Source organism: Strix aluco, chromosome 3 (genome assembly GCF_031877795.1).
Source record: "Strix aluco isolate bStrAlu1 chromosome 3, bStrAlu1.hap1, whole genome shotgun sequence".
In the NCBI taxonomy this organism is placed as follows: Eukaryota; Metazoa; Chordata; class Aves; order Strigiformes; family Strigidae; genus Strix; species Strix aluco.
Genome location: NC_133933.1, coordinates 16,971,876 through 16,988,205, shown reverse-complemented (window position 1 = coordinate 16,988,205; position 16,330 = coordinate 16,971,876). Strand labels below are relative to the sequence as shown.

Here is a 16,330-nt window from a genome sequence, read left to right as displayed (position 1 = left end):
CGCGAGGCGACGCCATCGCGGCCCCGACGGGCGCGGAAGACGCAGTGGTGGTGGTGGCGGCGGCGCGTGCGGGCCGCGGCCGCTGAGCGAGCTGGGGGGCAAGCGCCGGGGGTCGCTGCCGCCGCCGCCGCCGCCGTTCTCCTCCGCCGCCGCCGCTGCCGCCGCCGCCGCCGCCATTTTGTGAGAGTGCCTCGAGCGGGCGCCATGTTTGTAAGGAAGAATTAGGGCAGCCATCTCCGGCCACCAGCACCTCCCTTCCCCCGTGTGTGTGTCCTCTCGTTCTCCTGTGCCCCGGGCCTGCTCCTCCGAGCCGCCGCCGCTGCTGCCTCTTCCTCCTCCTGCCCGCGCGGGGCGGCCGGGCTCAGCCTGTGCAGCCTCGCCCTGCACTGAGTGCCCGTTAGTGTCTCACTAAGTAACCGTGAGTGAAACCTTCATCATCTCTCCTCACTGAGGGACCCGACCCTCCTCCTCACCGAGCCGCCCCCAGAGCGGCTGTGCGCGCCGCCGCCGCCGCCACCTCCTCCTCCTCCCTCCGCACCACGGGCAGCGGCAGTGTCCTGCCTTCCTCCACCTCCCTCCTCCTCCTCACCACACCACAGCCAGCACAATGGCCTTTGAAAGCCTGTTCTCCAAACCCCCAAACCCAGTTCTTGACCCAAACATGCCCGACTCTGACAGGCAACATGCAGGGGACGAAAGGTCGAGTAACATTCTTCTCTCCGCTTCTCATAATGGTGATACTAGTGGGGTGATGGTGATGCTGATAATGATGATGATGCTGTGTGTTAATGTGCCTAGGGGGTTAACGATGTTTTTGTGGGGGCAGGTCACCTTCAGGCTGGAAGACCGGGGTGAGGACTGGGGGGGTGGTGGTGGTGGTGGGGAATGCAGGGAGGGGAGGGGGGGTGTCACTGAATTAGAAGTGCATTATTAGTAGGGTTTTATTTTTTGGAATGCATGCGTTTTACATCTTCATTTATTTACTCTGGCTGGGAAGGGGGACTGTTTTCCATTTCTTTCCATAAATTGCACTTTCCAGCGGGTGTCTGTTGAATGTCACCATTGTTCTTTTTCTCCCTTGCCCTGGTGCTGCTAGAGTCAGGTAGGAAAGGGTGCTTTTGAGTTGTGGGTTGTTTTTTTTTTTTCTGTTGTTTTTGTTCATACAAGAATCTCTCACTAGATCCATATTTAATGTCATTTTCTTGCCAGATTACACCGTACACATTTAACTGGATCTTTTTTTATGCAGATTAAGGTCTGACTGACGTTATCTTTGCCACCTCTCAATCCCCATGCGCAGAAAACCAGAGTCCTGTTCCTGGTGAAAGGACCTCTGTTCCTCCCTCCCTTTCTCTCCTGCAGCTGCTGGAAATTCAAATCCTTTCTCCAGGCAGCCCTGGCCTTCCTAACTAGATCCAAAAATACTATGCCAGGGTGACAGCAACCAGTCCTTCGGTCTACATCTACTCAGAGCATTCGTGACACAACTGCAGGAGTTAAAAATGCTGGGTTTTGACAGCTGGGCTTCAGTCTGTCCTCCCCACACAGCTCCACAACTGTGCTTGGTACTTGCTTCAGAGGACTGAAAAACACAGAGAAAAAAAAAAAAAAAAGAGGTCTTGTGAGTGAACGTAACCGTTCCCTCACTGGAGAAGGAGTCACTAATTCTGTGTTACAAATTGGGAAGCTGCACGAGCTGACTGACTGATCCAAAAATCATACTGTGATTGAGTGACAAGTTCAGGGCAGACCCCAGAGCTGCTGATTCTTGCTGATTCTTCCTGCTTTTAATTGTGAAACAGTGTAAATTGTGTCATGGTGTATGTTCCAAAAAGAGTGCTGTGTAAAAAGCAAACTAGTAATCCACTGGGATTACTGAAGATAGGGCATAACTATGTATTAAAATTCTCCAGCAGTAGCAGGCAAAGTGTTTCAGAGTTCCTGGAGTTAGGAAGTCTGTGACTTTTTACTGTTTCAGGGATTGAAAATACTTTGTGTTTTAAAGTCCTCCGTGAGGACAAGCCCAAGTTACCCACTGTTCTGCTGGAAGCATATTTTTTCTAACTTGGAGTTACTCACGTGATGTTGACAAATAGAGTTCCTCTCACCAGTATGCCTGTTGTTACACTGGTAAATTACGAAATAGAATAAATAAGTACTACCTAGTAGTCTAATGTACTTTTAATACAGGTTAATTTGTAAACATCACTTTATAATGTTTTAATTTCAGAAGAGCAGAAGACTAACAATAAACACATTTACCTGTTAAATAATACTTTTTGTAAACAAGACTTTTGTAAAACTTCTGTTCCCCTCTGATCCGAGATGTGTAAAGTGTATTCTTAATACACCTAGAGCATTGTTATAAAAACCAGCCCAAAATATAAGTATTTGTATTATATTAGGTGTGCATATGTAATCCCATCAAAATGTAATATTTAAGCTTTCTGAAGCATAAAAAGATTTTGCTACCAGTTGGTGACTGGGAAGGCCTAAAGAGAAACGGGGTCTTTCCCTCCACAGAAAACACAGTTGACTCACCAAGGGGAGGGGCAGCACAGCTTTAATGGTGAACATTTTTTAGTACTGAATTGGTTTTGTCCAGTCTCCGTTGTAGTCAGTTGAAAAGCCAGTTGTAAGGTCTATGGGAGAGATGCACGTACCTGATACACTCATATTCTGAGTTACCTTGAGTTGGGGTCTCACTGTAATACTAGTTTGGTATTTTAAAATTAACACGTCTAGTTTCAATACGTTTTGTCTTGCAATCAGTTTTTTACTGCATTGGTAGCTCAGTAGGACTAATTTACTGTAGGTACAGTCCATAACAGGAAGCTGCTGAAATCATTTAACAGATCAATCTATGCAGCATAAATTAATAGCTTTTCTGTTAACGTTTAGTTAGTTTGATTTTGAGCTGATCTGTGGAATTATAAAGAAGCTGGTTAGTGTTTCTGAGCAGTAGAAAATAGTAAAAAAACCTTGTCTGTCCACACCTTGAATATTATAAATTGGAAGACTGTTAATCCAAAGTCTTTGTTTTCTTGGTTTATAGATGGGGCAACTGATTAAGTGAGGAAGATTTTTCATTCTTTAAAATTTTTAATTAACTCATTGTGGAGACATTGATGAAGTATTTGAGACTTTATATACACAGGGATAACAGGTGTTTTTTTAAAGCTTTTCCTGTAAAGTTAGGTTTTATTAAGGGTTGCTTGTTACATAGGTAATCTTTGATACGGTAAGAAAGAAGTCAGAGGCAGGGTGTAGGCAGATTCAGTTACAGCAAATAAATACACAAATGTGTGTAAATGTGCAAATTATTGCTGTCTTCCGGAGGTCAGCAAGGTCCAATTACTTGTGATAGTTTGTGGTTGCTGTTACCATTGTTTGCAGGACCAGGCTCTTCATGTTTCTCTTAAACTCTATTTTGTAGTCATTGTCCCACCTATACATCATGCTGTAGATGAATGTACATGCCTAAGAGAGGAACTAAATGCTTGTCACAAATATAAAAGAATTCAGTCCTCATGAAGACTTCTGCAGACTTTGATTTTCTGACTAATAGTGAGCTGTTACAGGCGAGAGAAGAACTTGTTTGCCACGGTTGGTTCAGCATTTGAAATCGGTGCCAGATTTGCAATTGCCAGGAAGTTTAGAAAATAAATTAGAGTTCATTTATTTTGAAATCTAAAACATTAGGTTGGTATTGATACTTTCTGTTGGCTATCTCTGCTTTACTGTCATTTAATCTCCAGACTTGGAGATTTTTTTATACCACTTTCTGCTGTAAAAATAGCAGTGACTTCAGGATAGGTCTGAACATTGAGATGCTAACTCACAGATCACAGGCGTGCAACAATGCTTCTATAGCCAGCATGGTCTTATGAGTTGCATTGCAAGTGTAAGTATCAGGCCCCTTTCTGCTTGTTCATGGTTCAATAATGGTAATTCCACATTAGAGACAGCTCTCCAACAGACACCTGAGTGGCCTGTGAACTTTCTTTAGAAAATTGTCCTGATTTTTGCAGAGGGTGTTTAGAAAATCCACTTCAAAGCTGGGCTTCTCTGTTGCATTTCAGATTCCTTTTCCCAAGAACCACGCTAATTCTCATTGTACACTTTTTCCTTATGTATTTGGTATAATTTTTACATTTAAAAATGGAGTTGGCATAGTCACTTTCTTATTCAAGATAAACTGATTTGAGTTTTATGAAGGATAGCTGAAGTGTTTGATGATGTGAGTCTGCCTGCTGCTAGTTGTGGTGCTGCTCTTCCAAAGCCTCTCCTTTGCCAGCTGTGTGTGCCTGGTGTACGTCCAGATGAGCCGGGTGAATAGAGACTCTACCCAGCCACCCCTTTGTTTGTACTTTATTTTCTCAGTTTCCTCTTCCAACTGCTCCCTTTCCACGTACCAGTTTTGCGCTCCTGTCCTTGGCGAGCATGATTTACACTTTCCTGCTCTAACAGGTCTGTCTGGTTCACTGTAATGGAGACCTGCTCTGCTAAATTACAGCCAGTGGCAAGTAAAGGGAAAAATGCAAGTGGTGGGCTGTAACCAAGATGAGTAACAGCAAATTGAAATCTGTACTATATACCTTAGTTGTACATTTTCTCCGTTACTGCTTAGTCAATATTATACTGCAAGCGGCTTTGCCTGTGTCTTGTCTTGATCCGCGTGTTCCTCAGCTCTGTGAAGCGTCGTAGTGTTACAAATCAGGGAAGCATTTGTGGAGCAGAAGAGCTAAAGATCTCCTCTAATCCTAGCTGCTCTTGTCCAGCCTGACTGCTCTCCCAGTCTTCCTTACCACAAGGCTTCCATCCATCTTTAGTTAAACTTGATGACTTAAATGCATCTCTCATTCTATCCAGTGCTTTAATGCCCCCTGTCCACATGTGCGTAGTTTGGTTTGAAAATGTTTACTTATAGCTGTTGTTAGAGATTTTCTTTTTTCAGTAATCATCACCAAAGAATGTGTTCATGTTAAATTGAAGTTGTTTGTGATCACTGAATGCAGCCTTGTAGTGATTTACTGGTTTTGAGCATGATTTCAAAACTTGCTTTGATATTAGGAAACTAGGAAGTAAAGAGATAATCACTCCCAAATATGCCCTGTGGGCAAACAAGGCTTGCTTGCCATCCAGTAAACATGGCAGGAGTGGCAGAAATGCAGGTGGCTGTTACTCTGAGGAGGAGGTGGCCTGTGTGAATTTCTGTAATTTCTTCTATGGTAATAAACCCCAGAGACTGGAGATGGTTAGGCAGCAGGGTGAGAAGGTGGATTGTCCAAAGGTTGTTCATTGGCCTGCAGTACCCCCACAGGAAGCTATTCTTTAGCATGTCTCACTGCTGTCTTTCTTACTTCCTTCTCCCATTTTATGGAAACATAGTATCTGTTACAGCTAGCCCTGGGAATGAAAGCAAAACAGACGTTAAAAACCCCAGGCAATCTGGTCTGTAACTTTTCATGATGAGTTTCGCTGCCTGGCTGTAGATGAAAACAACTTCACATTTGCAGAGTGGTCAAAACTAACGGTCAGCTGAAAAGTGCTGTGACTTGCATAACATTGCCAAAGAACCCAGCACCGGTTCTCACTGGACACTGGCTTGTTGTGTTAACTGCAACAACACCTTCTAGTTTTGTAGTTATTTTCCTTATTGATTCATAAATTCTTTTGTGTAGCAGTGTGCTAGGACAAATTAATTTCTGACTTTTAGCACTCTTAAGATCTTATTTTAGACATGTAATTTTCATGTCATTTGAATTGTATCTGAGTTATTGTGCTCTCCATAATTTTATAAAACCAAAATTTTACCTGTGAGAGTATTGTGGGTTCACCACGTGTTAGTGAACAGGACAGTGAGCATGTAATGATGAGAAGTGATAGCCATGGATGTCTGTGTAGTCACGAGTGCTGCATAGCACCATGTTTTTCTAGATGCATAGAGTGTGGAAAATATTTGCAGGAGGGTTATATGAAGCAGCAGGAGTGTATGAGGAGCTAGAATAGGGTTGGAGGGAGAAATCTAGTTTGGGGTCCTAAGAAAAACATGCCCAAAGGAAGCTAAGTAGGAAAAATATCTGGGAGGGGTGTGTAAGGCTTTTTGACTAAGTCTTGACCAGTGTCAAAAACACTCAGGTTTCCCATCAGTTTAAACTCTCTCTGCTGCATTGTATGTCCCTATCACAGGTACTCAGAGGCCAGCAGAACAAGTATATGATGCTGTTATCAGCCCCAGTAAATTAAAGGCTGTTAACATACTGTTTCTGTACAAGAAGATGAGTTTTTAGACATCCTTGATGTTTTCTGATAACCTGTCACTTCTAGAACTAATTGCAGAAAAAAGAGGTTAAGGTTTAACAATGCACTCACTTTAGGAAGAAATAGATTTTATTTTCTTTTTGAACAGTAATATTCAGTTATCACCAGAAATTAGTAGCTGCTTAAAAAATAATTTATTACGTAATGTGTTAGAGATCTGCTCGTGTATAAAGTTTGCATTCTTGCTACTGTGTCCTTTATGTGTACAAAAGGGAGATGTTTGCAGCCTTTAATTTTTATCTACTGTATACTTTTTCTAGTCTTGGTAATGCTTTCAGAAAGTCTTGACTATTAATATTCTCTTTAAGGCTTGTAAATAAAGTCAAAAACATCATATTGTAAAACAAAATGTAATTCTTTTTAAATGAGACCTTTCCTCAGCTGTGAATCAAACCTACCAAAAATGGACTTAACAGAAAATGTTTGATGATAAGAGATTTACATTTTTCATGTAAGTTCTTAAAACATACAGAAGTGTGATTCTTAGGTAGCACCTGCTGTACCTGCAAGTATGCTAAGTACTTCCGTTAGGAAGATTGGAAGAACAGTGCCACAGGAAAAAAATCCTTTTAGTTTTCTTAAAATATTTCAGAGCTACGATCATCAGTGTACTCAGAAAATACATCTTGTTTTTGTATCTTGGACTTAGGGAGGTTGAGTTGTAAATCTTCTTTGAACATAAAGAATGCTATTTTTAAAAATGACTTGGACTAAGGGCAAGAAAGGTAAGTTAAAGTCGAGCCTGAATGTTAGAAATTAAACTGCAAACACTAGAATAATGTTGAATTATGTGTGGGTTTGTTTTCCCTAACCAAATATTTGCATAACTGCTCTTTCAGTGATTTCACCAGACTGATTCCTCCTGAAAGATAATTTGACTTATGTGCCTTTCTAATCCATTTTGGAGGTGCTTTAGAAATACACTTGGGACAGTAGAAATGCGTTCTGGTTTTGTTTTCACACATCCGTCAAGTTCTGAGTATCTGGAGATTGCGGAAGAGGAGTGATCCATCAGTGATTTTAGTTCTTTCGCTTGCATTTGGAGATGAACCAAATTTCTTATGTGTGTACGTAGTCCTTGTACAGGGATTGATAGGAAAAATCATGGCCAGTATGCTGCCTTTTGTTTAGTTAGGATTTGTTTAGCTCCTGGAGTCTAGGTGGTGTTACTTAATTTTGCATCTCCTGTGTTCTGGATTCCAAGACTGCATTTGCTGTCCCATGGGTTATGAGGAGATAGTGGTACTGTATGGCAACTTGTTTTAATCATTTGAGTCACCCAGGGCTCTTTACGAAGGAGTTCCAGTAGGTCAGGCAGTGGTAGCTAAATACCTCTAAGCAATTTAAACTGGGTATTTAATGAAGATGCTTTTGTTTCTCTTCCAAAAGGACTTAAAATGCACTAGGATGGGAAGGGCTTGGTAATGCTAGCTGAGATTTCTGGTTAGAGGTGAGTTAACCTCTTCTGCTATTTTCTGTGCCAGAATTTTATACTGCAGGTTTGCACTGTAATAGGTCAGGGATTAACTTCTGTTAATCTGAAGATGCATCAGATTTAGTTCAGCCTTTGCAAATACAAGTGTAGAATCCCAAGAAAATAATACATGGCAGAAGTTAAAAATTGCCAGTGCAGCAGCTTTTTGACTCCCGAGGTATGCCTTGTGTAGGCATTGTAAACTATTTTCCCCACAGCTTGTTGGCATTATTTCAGTGAAGGTTTTGTGGTGTATTGTTTTGTAGGGTAAGGTAGTTGAAAGAGAAGTGAATCTTGAAAAAGACAACAAAATTATACTTTCTTGCTTTTGTAGATTAAGAAAATTTTGGGTTTTGTGTGTCAGGCATTTCCAGCAATAATATAAGCATACTAAGGCATTCTGTAGGCAAGAAGCTGTACTTTGCAAAACAGAAGTTCACGTTCCCTCTTGTTAGATCAGTGTTGTGGTTTGTTTCCTGTAGATACCTGCCAAGGGTAACCTAAGACTCAGACCCATTTCCTAGAAAATCATCTGCTAGCTGTGTTTTTTCCAGACCACATCTGTTTGTTGACTTTTATTGCTCATAGTGGAAAAAGAGGCAGTCTTGGTTCACATCACTGAAAGCTCTTCCCAAAGCTGCTTGCTATGGCCAAGTCTGTAGAATATATTTAGGAAGTGAACTTCTCAAAGGGGTAGGTTCTACACTCACTTTCTCACGTACAGCTCCAGTTTAGATTTTAAATGGGGGAAAAAACCATATAAAACGGAAGGTAATTCAGCCCTATCACTTCCTTTAAACTTTCTTTGAAGAATAATTATTTCCAAGAAATGATAAATTTTTTACCATTATCTTTTCAAATCATATTTATCCAGTCTTTTTTTTTTTTTTTTTCCTTCACATTCTTGAAGCTCAATGCTTGGAAAATTCTAGGATGTTATGGAAAGAATTTAGGCATTTGGGGATTAGAGGGCTTTTGTAATCTTACCTTTGAAGTGCAATCCAAAGGATAGTATTACTGAGATTCTGCACGATTGTTTTGCCTAGAAAGTTATTCGAGTCCTGGATGCATCCCAGAAGTGTAAATATATGATGGCAGTTCCCAAAGGAGCTGGTAACTGGTAAATACCTTATTTCCCAAAGAGCGTTTTCAGTAGGCATTTTAATTAAGAGGATATTTTAATTGAGTAGACATCCTTGAGAGAGTAAGTTTAGCTCATGTCAAAATATGAAAGGTTGTTTTTTCTAATAGCTGCAGGTGTTTCATAAATATTTGTGTTCCACTTTCATTAGGCACACTTTATTAATCAAGTATCTCCTGGAATGACGTGACAAATGCTTTCTTGGGATATTTTATGATGTACTTCAGAATTTGTCAGGGAATACTGATAACGGACACCGTGGTGTTTGAAGACAGGATTTATTTTACGTTTGGGATACATATTCTGAAGATCCTTTATCTCTTTTTAAGTATGGGAATAGAATATCTTGGTGTTATGTTCTCCTTCACGAGGCTCTGTAAGGATTTTGTGTGAGCACCTTGTAAAAATCACATAAAAATGGGTGCCGAAGCTGCCGCTGTACTTCTTGTTTGGTGCCCACTTGGTAGTGGGCATACCTTTATTAATTTCCTTTACTTGTTCAAAAGCTCACTTTGGCTTCATACTGGTTTATATTTGCACTAAAAAATAATGTCCTTTTCAAAATGTGACCAAGTAAATGTTTAAGGCCATAAGCAAAGCCAGTGATGACTGCATTTGCATTGTAGCTAAGCTTAAGGCATAGCAGTTAAGCAGTTTTCTTTACCGTCTTTCTAAGTTCCCTTTTGTTTTCTTAGCATGGGCCGTTGTATTCGGTGTGTTGGAGGGAAGAGCCATCCTTTAACAGGCTTGTTTTCTGTGAATTTGTCTGTCCCTTTCTGTGGCTGCTGCTGTCTGCTTCAACAACTCCCTGTGGCAGTAAGACCTCAAACTTCACTCACTGCTTGCTGAGAACTTTCTTTTACTGCCCGTCAGTGTGAGTGATGGTCTTTGAATGACACCTTCCATAGCAGAATCTTTTTTTTCAGATTAAATCTTCTTATGCCCACTTTTTAATATTTTGACATTTGACAGCTTCTTAGAAACTTTCCTTCTTTCCAGACCTGTTACTTCACGCTACTTAGCAAAACAAAACTGTCTTCAGTACTTGTCTAGAATATTATTTTCTCACATATTCCAGAGTACTTTTTTTTGCAATGGCTAGATAGGCCAGCTGCCCTTGTGTGTTGCTTAGAATTGTTCTTAGAGTTCCCTTCTCGATCGTGTAATACGGTGAAGCATCTTCATGAGGCTCGGATGTATATAACTCGTTTTTACGTCGTTGCAGTGGGCTGCCATGAGATGATGGGAAAGTGTTGCAGTTGCCATAGATATGCTGTAGGATCCCACCAGTAGTTGAGAATTAAAGGTGAAGAGGTGGTACTTTGAAATGGATGGATTTCCTTAGTTTTTCTGCAAAGCCTTTATGCGAGTCGATAGTCTGAATGTGTGTGTGGGGAGTTTCTTCCATTTTTTGGCTGGCTAATGATCTATAATCATATCTTGGTGGAGGTTTTCTATTTGCTTTGCTTCGGTTTTGTTTTCTTTTTTGCATTGTGGTTGCTAAGAGCATTCAGTTCTAAGAAGTTGCAGGACATACAAGGTGACAATACAGCAGACGTGTTTTGTTCCCTTTTGTTCTCCCTGGCATATCTATTTACTCCTCTTACAAAAAGTCAGGACTTCGGGTTGCTTCTAACTTCTTAACCACTGTTTTTTTTACTGTGGAGACTCAGGTCTTTCACTTTCTGCTGAGTCCTTCCCCCTTCCTACTATTTGCAGTTCCTTGAAGTAGACAGGATTGGTCATCAGGTTAGCTAATATGTTGTGAATACCAGACTGAAGTGGAAAAATTGTAAGGCAATTTAATAGCTTAATCGCTACTTCTGTCCTAAAACCTTCTACTGCCCCCAGCACTAGTTTGGTCTTGTTTGATTTTAGTTCTTTAATGTATATAGTTTTCTAGTATCTACAGGCTCCTCCCCTTGCTGCCACCACCATTTGCTGAATCTGGTATGTTCAAGGAGTGAGGGTTTCGGACACCATACCTCTGATGGCATTTTCAAGCAATCTCCATGTCAAAATTCAGGACTGAGTTTCTGTAAGATTCCATGATGCCTGCACAGGCTGAATTCCTGAAGTAGTGGTAATGTAGAAATAGTTATGTAGAGCCAATTATAAACCTTTAAAAGCAGTAAATTCTTCCACAACCAAAACCCAGCAAATACCAAATAGTAGAAGGGGAGTTGAGATTGCTTCAGCAGTTCTGTCTGAAATAAGAATGAGAAACAGGTTAGCTAGTGTTTTGTCAAAATGTTTCTTTCATGGTAAAATATATTCAGGGTTGTTATTGTTTGGGTCAGTGGACAAAACTTTATTTAAAGTCTTATGTAATCATAGAAACTTTTTTTCCCTACTGATGGAGATAAGCACAGTCCTTTCTGTTATTCAGTCTATAAGCACTTAAAAGTTTTTCATTTTGTGTTAGTTTGTTTTTTGTTTTTTTTTAATCATCCTTTGATGTTACTCCAGTTTGAAGATTTTTGAGACAGACACATTCATATGCAGAAGTTATATTCACATGCATATTGTTCCATTTACAGTATTCATTGATGTATAAAACAACCCCCTACAAATGTCAATGTTACAGATTTTAAAAAGAAAAATCTACCCTGGGTAGCTTAGAAAAATAACATCATCAGATGTCTGGTTTCCGTCAGATTTTAGATTCTAGCAAATGACATTCAAATGTTAACTACTTCTTTCTTGTCAACTACTACTACCAATTTCTGCTGAAGAATCCACCTAATGGGTGAATTAATTCTCCTTTTTCAAATTGCTCGCGACTTTGGCCCTTACACCCTAGATACTACATACCCATCTTTAGTTCCAGGAGTTGATGTGTTGAAGGAAATGTATTTGTGTTACTATGCAGTTTTTCCTGCAGTGCCCAACTGCTTGTTTTCATTATTGCTACTCTTTAACTATATGGTTTTCAGAGAGTTTTAATGACTTTAATTTTGACCGCATCTGTTCTGCAAATACATGTAATTGTAGTAGAAGTATTTCTAGAGATGGTGAAACTACCTCTTCAGTTTGAAATCTGTTTAAGGGCAATGGTCTGCTTTATATTGAAGCGGGTTTTTTATATAGGTTGGAGAAAACTATGTAAGAGGACCTTTGTTCTGAGAAGTAAAAAACCCACATAATTTTAAAATTTTAAAATTTTGCAGTAAGATTCAAAGCCATTTAATGGCTTGCATTCCATTTTTCTGTAACTCTGAAAGAAAATCTAATATCCTAGTAGTTCTTGGGGTGTTACATGTATTAAAATGTGTATGCACATGTATCAAAATGTAACTGGTGGAAATAAATACTGGGTGTGTTTGTTTTTACTGCACTGTTGGACAGATGAGATGGATAATATGTAATTTTATTGTATTGATATTTTTCCTCCTACAGAGAAGATGGAGAGCTAGAAGATGGTGAAATAGATGATGCAGCATATGAAGATGTGAAAGAACATGGTACAAAAGGTGATGATAAACAGAAAAATGAAAAAGGACATAGAAAATCACGGAAGAAACGCAAAAAAGAAAAAGAAAAGAAAAAATCAAAAAGGAGAAGACGGGATAAGCATAAGGTTAGGAAATGCAAGCCAAAATATTGGAGGTGTTTATTTTAATACCAGGTTTCCAGGTTTAGACAAGGATCCAGGGAATTAGAGGAGAAATCTAAAATGGTTTGACTGCTGTTTAGGCAGTCTTCAGGCTCTTTGAGTGCAATTTTTGAGATTCCTGTCTTACCAATGCATTTCAATATTAACGAAAGAAAAATAGACTTTTGACACATGAAAGTGCATATTCACACATTTCAGTGACAGTTTATGTGGCGTAAGAGACAATAAATCTTTAAATAATCCAGCCGTAGCACATTTCAGATGATAGTTTGGAAACTTACTTGTTAGTTTTGCCTAAATGCATTTTCATAAACTTGATTTTCATCTGTTTATATTTAAAAGAAATAACAAATTAGACTGTGGGTGTAACTGTTTTTGTGATATACATCTTTATTGGGTGCTTATTTATTTCAATGTTTTTTCTAATAGCAGTTTACAAAATACTGATGTTTATGAGCATTTTACTCTTTGCCATTGTCAATGGTTGCCATAGTTCTGACATGAAAGGCCAAAGTGTTAAACCATTTCTCAAATTGTTTAAATTTTAAGTCAGCGGGGTTAAGTTAAGCAGTGGCCACTGACAACAGTAATGGTAGCTGAACCATAGAGAGTGAGAGTTTTTTAGGATAAGAGGCAAAATGTAAATTGACAATTTCACTCTTTGTGCTAATTATCATATTTATGGAGGGAGAGTATTTCAGGCTAGTTAAGTGAATTCTTCAGTAAAGTTCAATAAGATAATGTTTCTAATACACATTTTAATCAACTTAAATAACTTCAAGACATTCACAAAATTTTAACCTAGAAAATTAAACCTGATAGTAATTCTCTAAAAATCACAGAAATACAGTATTCTGGTATGGTTTCCCCTCTAAACTTTCTGCAAAACAGTACATCTAAATAAAACACTTGTAATGCAGGAACGCTGGATTTTCTCCCAGCTAATGATTGGATGCTGGTGGTTTCTATGGTCATATGCAAGTTTCTAGCCATCTCCCGGATTTGTTAGCCTTCCAGCAGCATCCCTGCTATGTCACAAAGAAGCAGGACTCAGAGAGACCGGTAGGAAGTTGATATAACCCTAACCCAGAGAAACCACATAGCCCTCAATGTTTACATTCAGAAGCCTCATCAGATCAGATCTCTTTCTCTGATAAAAAGAGTGGGTCATCAAAGGGGTGTACTTTCTTTAGCTTCCCCCAGAAGCAGAGATTTTTGACAGTTAAGAAAATATTTTCATTTATTAGGCTAATGCTTCCTTTAAGTTCATATACAGCAGACCAGTTACACAGAGAATTCTATAACAACGTTTGAGAGCCATTTTCTTTTTTTCAGCATAACTCTCCTTCCAGTGATGACAGTTCAGACTACAGCCATGACTCTGATCTTGAGCGTACAGAAAGACCACATAAAAAGAGTAGCAGCTCTTCATACAGAGATTATGATTCTTCGTTCAGTCAGGTAGTATTTTTTGAAACTGACTTCTCATGTCTTTATTTAGGTGTAATTTAAAAAATGCAAATGTAAATGGTGCGGTTTTTGAAGGCTGACTTGATCACAGTACCCATTGTCAAAGATTTCAGGAAGCACATCTAGTTCCCATCTCCTTGGGTAGATTTCCAAATGTAAAGCATTATCTGTGGCATGAATGTAGGTGGTGTAAACAAGCCTGATACTATTTTTCCCTCCATCAGGCAACAACTAAGATATCTTTATTATTACCTGCATTGGATTTAGACCGTGCTAAGAGGAAACAACTCTTGAAAAGTCACCTTTAAATATCTGGAGTTGGTTCTGTTTTCTGATAGTTCAATTTGTCCTGGCTTTTCTCAGTCTGTGCAGCTCGATAGCCCTCCTGAGACCACTGGGTGAGATAGAATGCCATTCTCCACAGCTAGTGTGATGAAACTCTGGTACTTCAGAGGAGAGGAGACTTTTCCTTTTAGCCTGAAACCATTCCAGAAACCTCTAAGCCAGCCTAATTTATTAACAAACTGAAGAAATGGGAGAAGGGACAGTGCTGGCTTAGGAGTGGCGATAAGCAGTATTTCGTCCTGACTGACAGAGGCATGACAGGTTGCACCATCTGTGTCCAAGATTGTCAGGATATGGAGATCATGAATGGAAAAAATTTATTTTAATCACAGTTCATCTAAGTAGCGCTTAGTACACTTAGAACTGCATATGTTAAAATGCTTTGTCAACCTCACTGAAAAGTTTTCCGGAGTATAGTTGCTGAAGCTGATCTTTTTAATCTTTCTTCCAATTTTGATGCATTCAGAATCAAAAGTAGTTTTTGATTTTTCACTCTGTATTATTGATGCTTGTTTGTGCAGATCTGGTAGACAGCATGGCAATAAACCAGTCTAAAACCAACTGGTTTTGTAGAGCAGTTTGGAGGGGTGTTTTCCGAAATACTGAGTTGCTTCTAAACAATGCAATCCCTTTCATACAGCATGGCCACGTATCAGGAAATTACATGAGTTCACAGAAAATGCAACATAAAAAAAATGTAAAAAGTAAGGAGTATGACGACTATAGTCATTACAGTGATGAAAACTTTGGTAATTATAATGAGGAAGAAAAGGATGAAGATTTTGCTGATCAGCTTAAACAATACAGGCAAGCTAAAGAGACTTCCAGTACTGATTTAGGACCTCCATTCCCGAAAGAACCAGTGAAAAAACAGGGGATGAAAGGGATCCAGAAAGGTAAGATAATTTGAATCGTTCACTGTAGTACTGGATGGTGGCAGCAGTTGTATCATGCATCGTTTCAGGATGTTTGTCTTGAGAGCTAAATGAAGAAAGCTGCCAGTGGTGGCTTTCCTATGGGCTTGCAGTCACCTGTCGGTGAGTGATAATGCTGCTCATTGGGAAGGAATAATATCATATGGTTGCACTGATGCATATTTTGAAGAAAAAGATCAACCATTGGGTAATATATATATAGTAAATAAACAAATAAAACCCTATTAAAGAGCCAAGATCTTTGTTGTGTAACTGCTTGAGTAAGAAATCGTAGGGTTCTAAAATGACTTTCTGGTGTAGTTTCTGAAAGTCTGAAATGGAACTTGATTGGGGGGGGGGCGAGGGGGGGGGCGGTTAGGGGCGGCAGAATGTAAATATGTGAATTCCAAAACCTAATTCAGGCCAAAATATTAAATACCTAGAAATTTTCATAGGTGCCTGAATACTTCTATCAGTACACCCCACAAGTATTCTTTATATATAAAGTATACTTTTATTTTTCTTTTCACAACTTGCATTCAAAGCTGGGCTGATACAAATGCTGGTGAAAAAGTATTCTTGAGCAACATATTCCTGAAAGAGTCCTGCTGCCCTTATTTCATGCCTTACTTATATAAGCCAGGTTATGCAAGCATTCTTGTTTGCACCTTTCATTTGGTGTCTGATCATTTCCTTCCTGTTGTAGTGCGATTCATTGAGCCAGCTTACACCTCCATATTATGAAGGGACTTCTGACACTCTGGTTGTCTTGTATTACTGCGTATTGCCGTGGGGTGTGGAAGGTTAGGCAGTGTGTACCATTGACACAGATAGCCTGATCTACCATCTAGAAACGCTTAACTTGTTCTCATCCCTTTTTCTGTGAGATCAAGTTCTCATTTCAGAAACTGTCAGTTGAGTTTACAGCATTTTCTCCCTTTAATCATGGCTATAAGTTTGTCTCCCAGGCAAAATCTGAGCAGGGTTTTCCATGACAGTATGAATACCTTAGTAGTTCTTGTGAAGATACTGTGTGTTATACAAAG

At 39.5% G+C, this 16,330-nt stretch overlaps 1 protein-coding gene across 2 annotated transcripts in view; it reads left to right on the top strand.

Annotated features, from left to right (window-relative positions):
* Positions 1–16,330, top strand: part of ZC3H6 (zinc finger CCCH-type containing 6) — a 28,833-nt gene continuing 12,503 nt past the window's right edge. The window contains exons 1-4 of one of the 2 annotated variants that reach the window (XM_074817565.1): positions 1–699; positions 12,339–12,519; positions 13,891–14,016; positions 15,011–15,266. In XM_074817565.1, coding sequence (XP_074673666.1) covers positions 608–699; positions 12,339–12,519; positions 13,891–14,016; positions 15,011–15,266 — 655 coding nt within the window. In that variant the 5' untranslated portion in view covers positions 1–607. Of the gene's footprint in view, positions 700–12,338; positions 12,520–13,890; positions 14,017–15,010; positions 15,267–16,330 lie in introns of those variants that run through there. The other variant, XM_074817566.1, reaches the window with a different exon arrangement.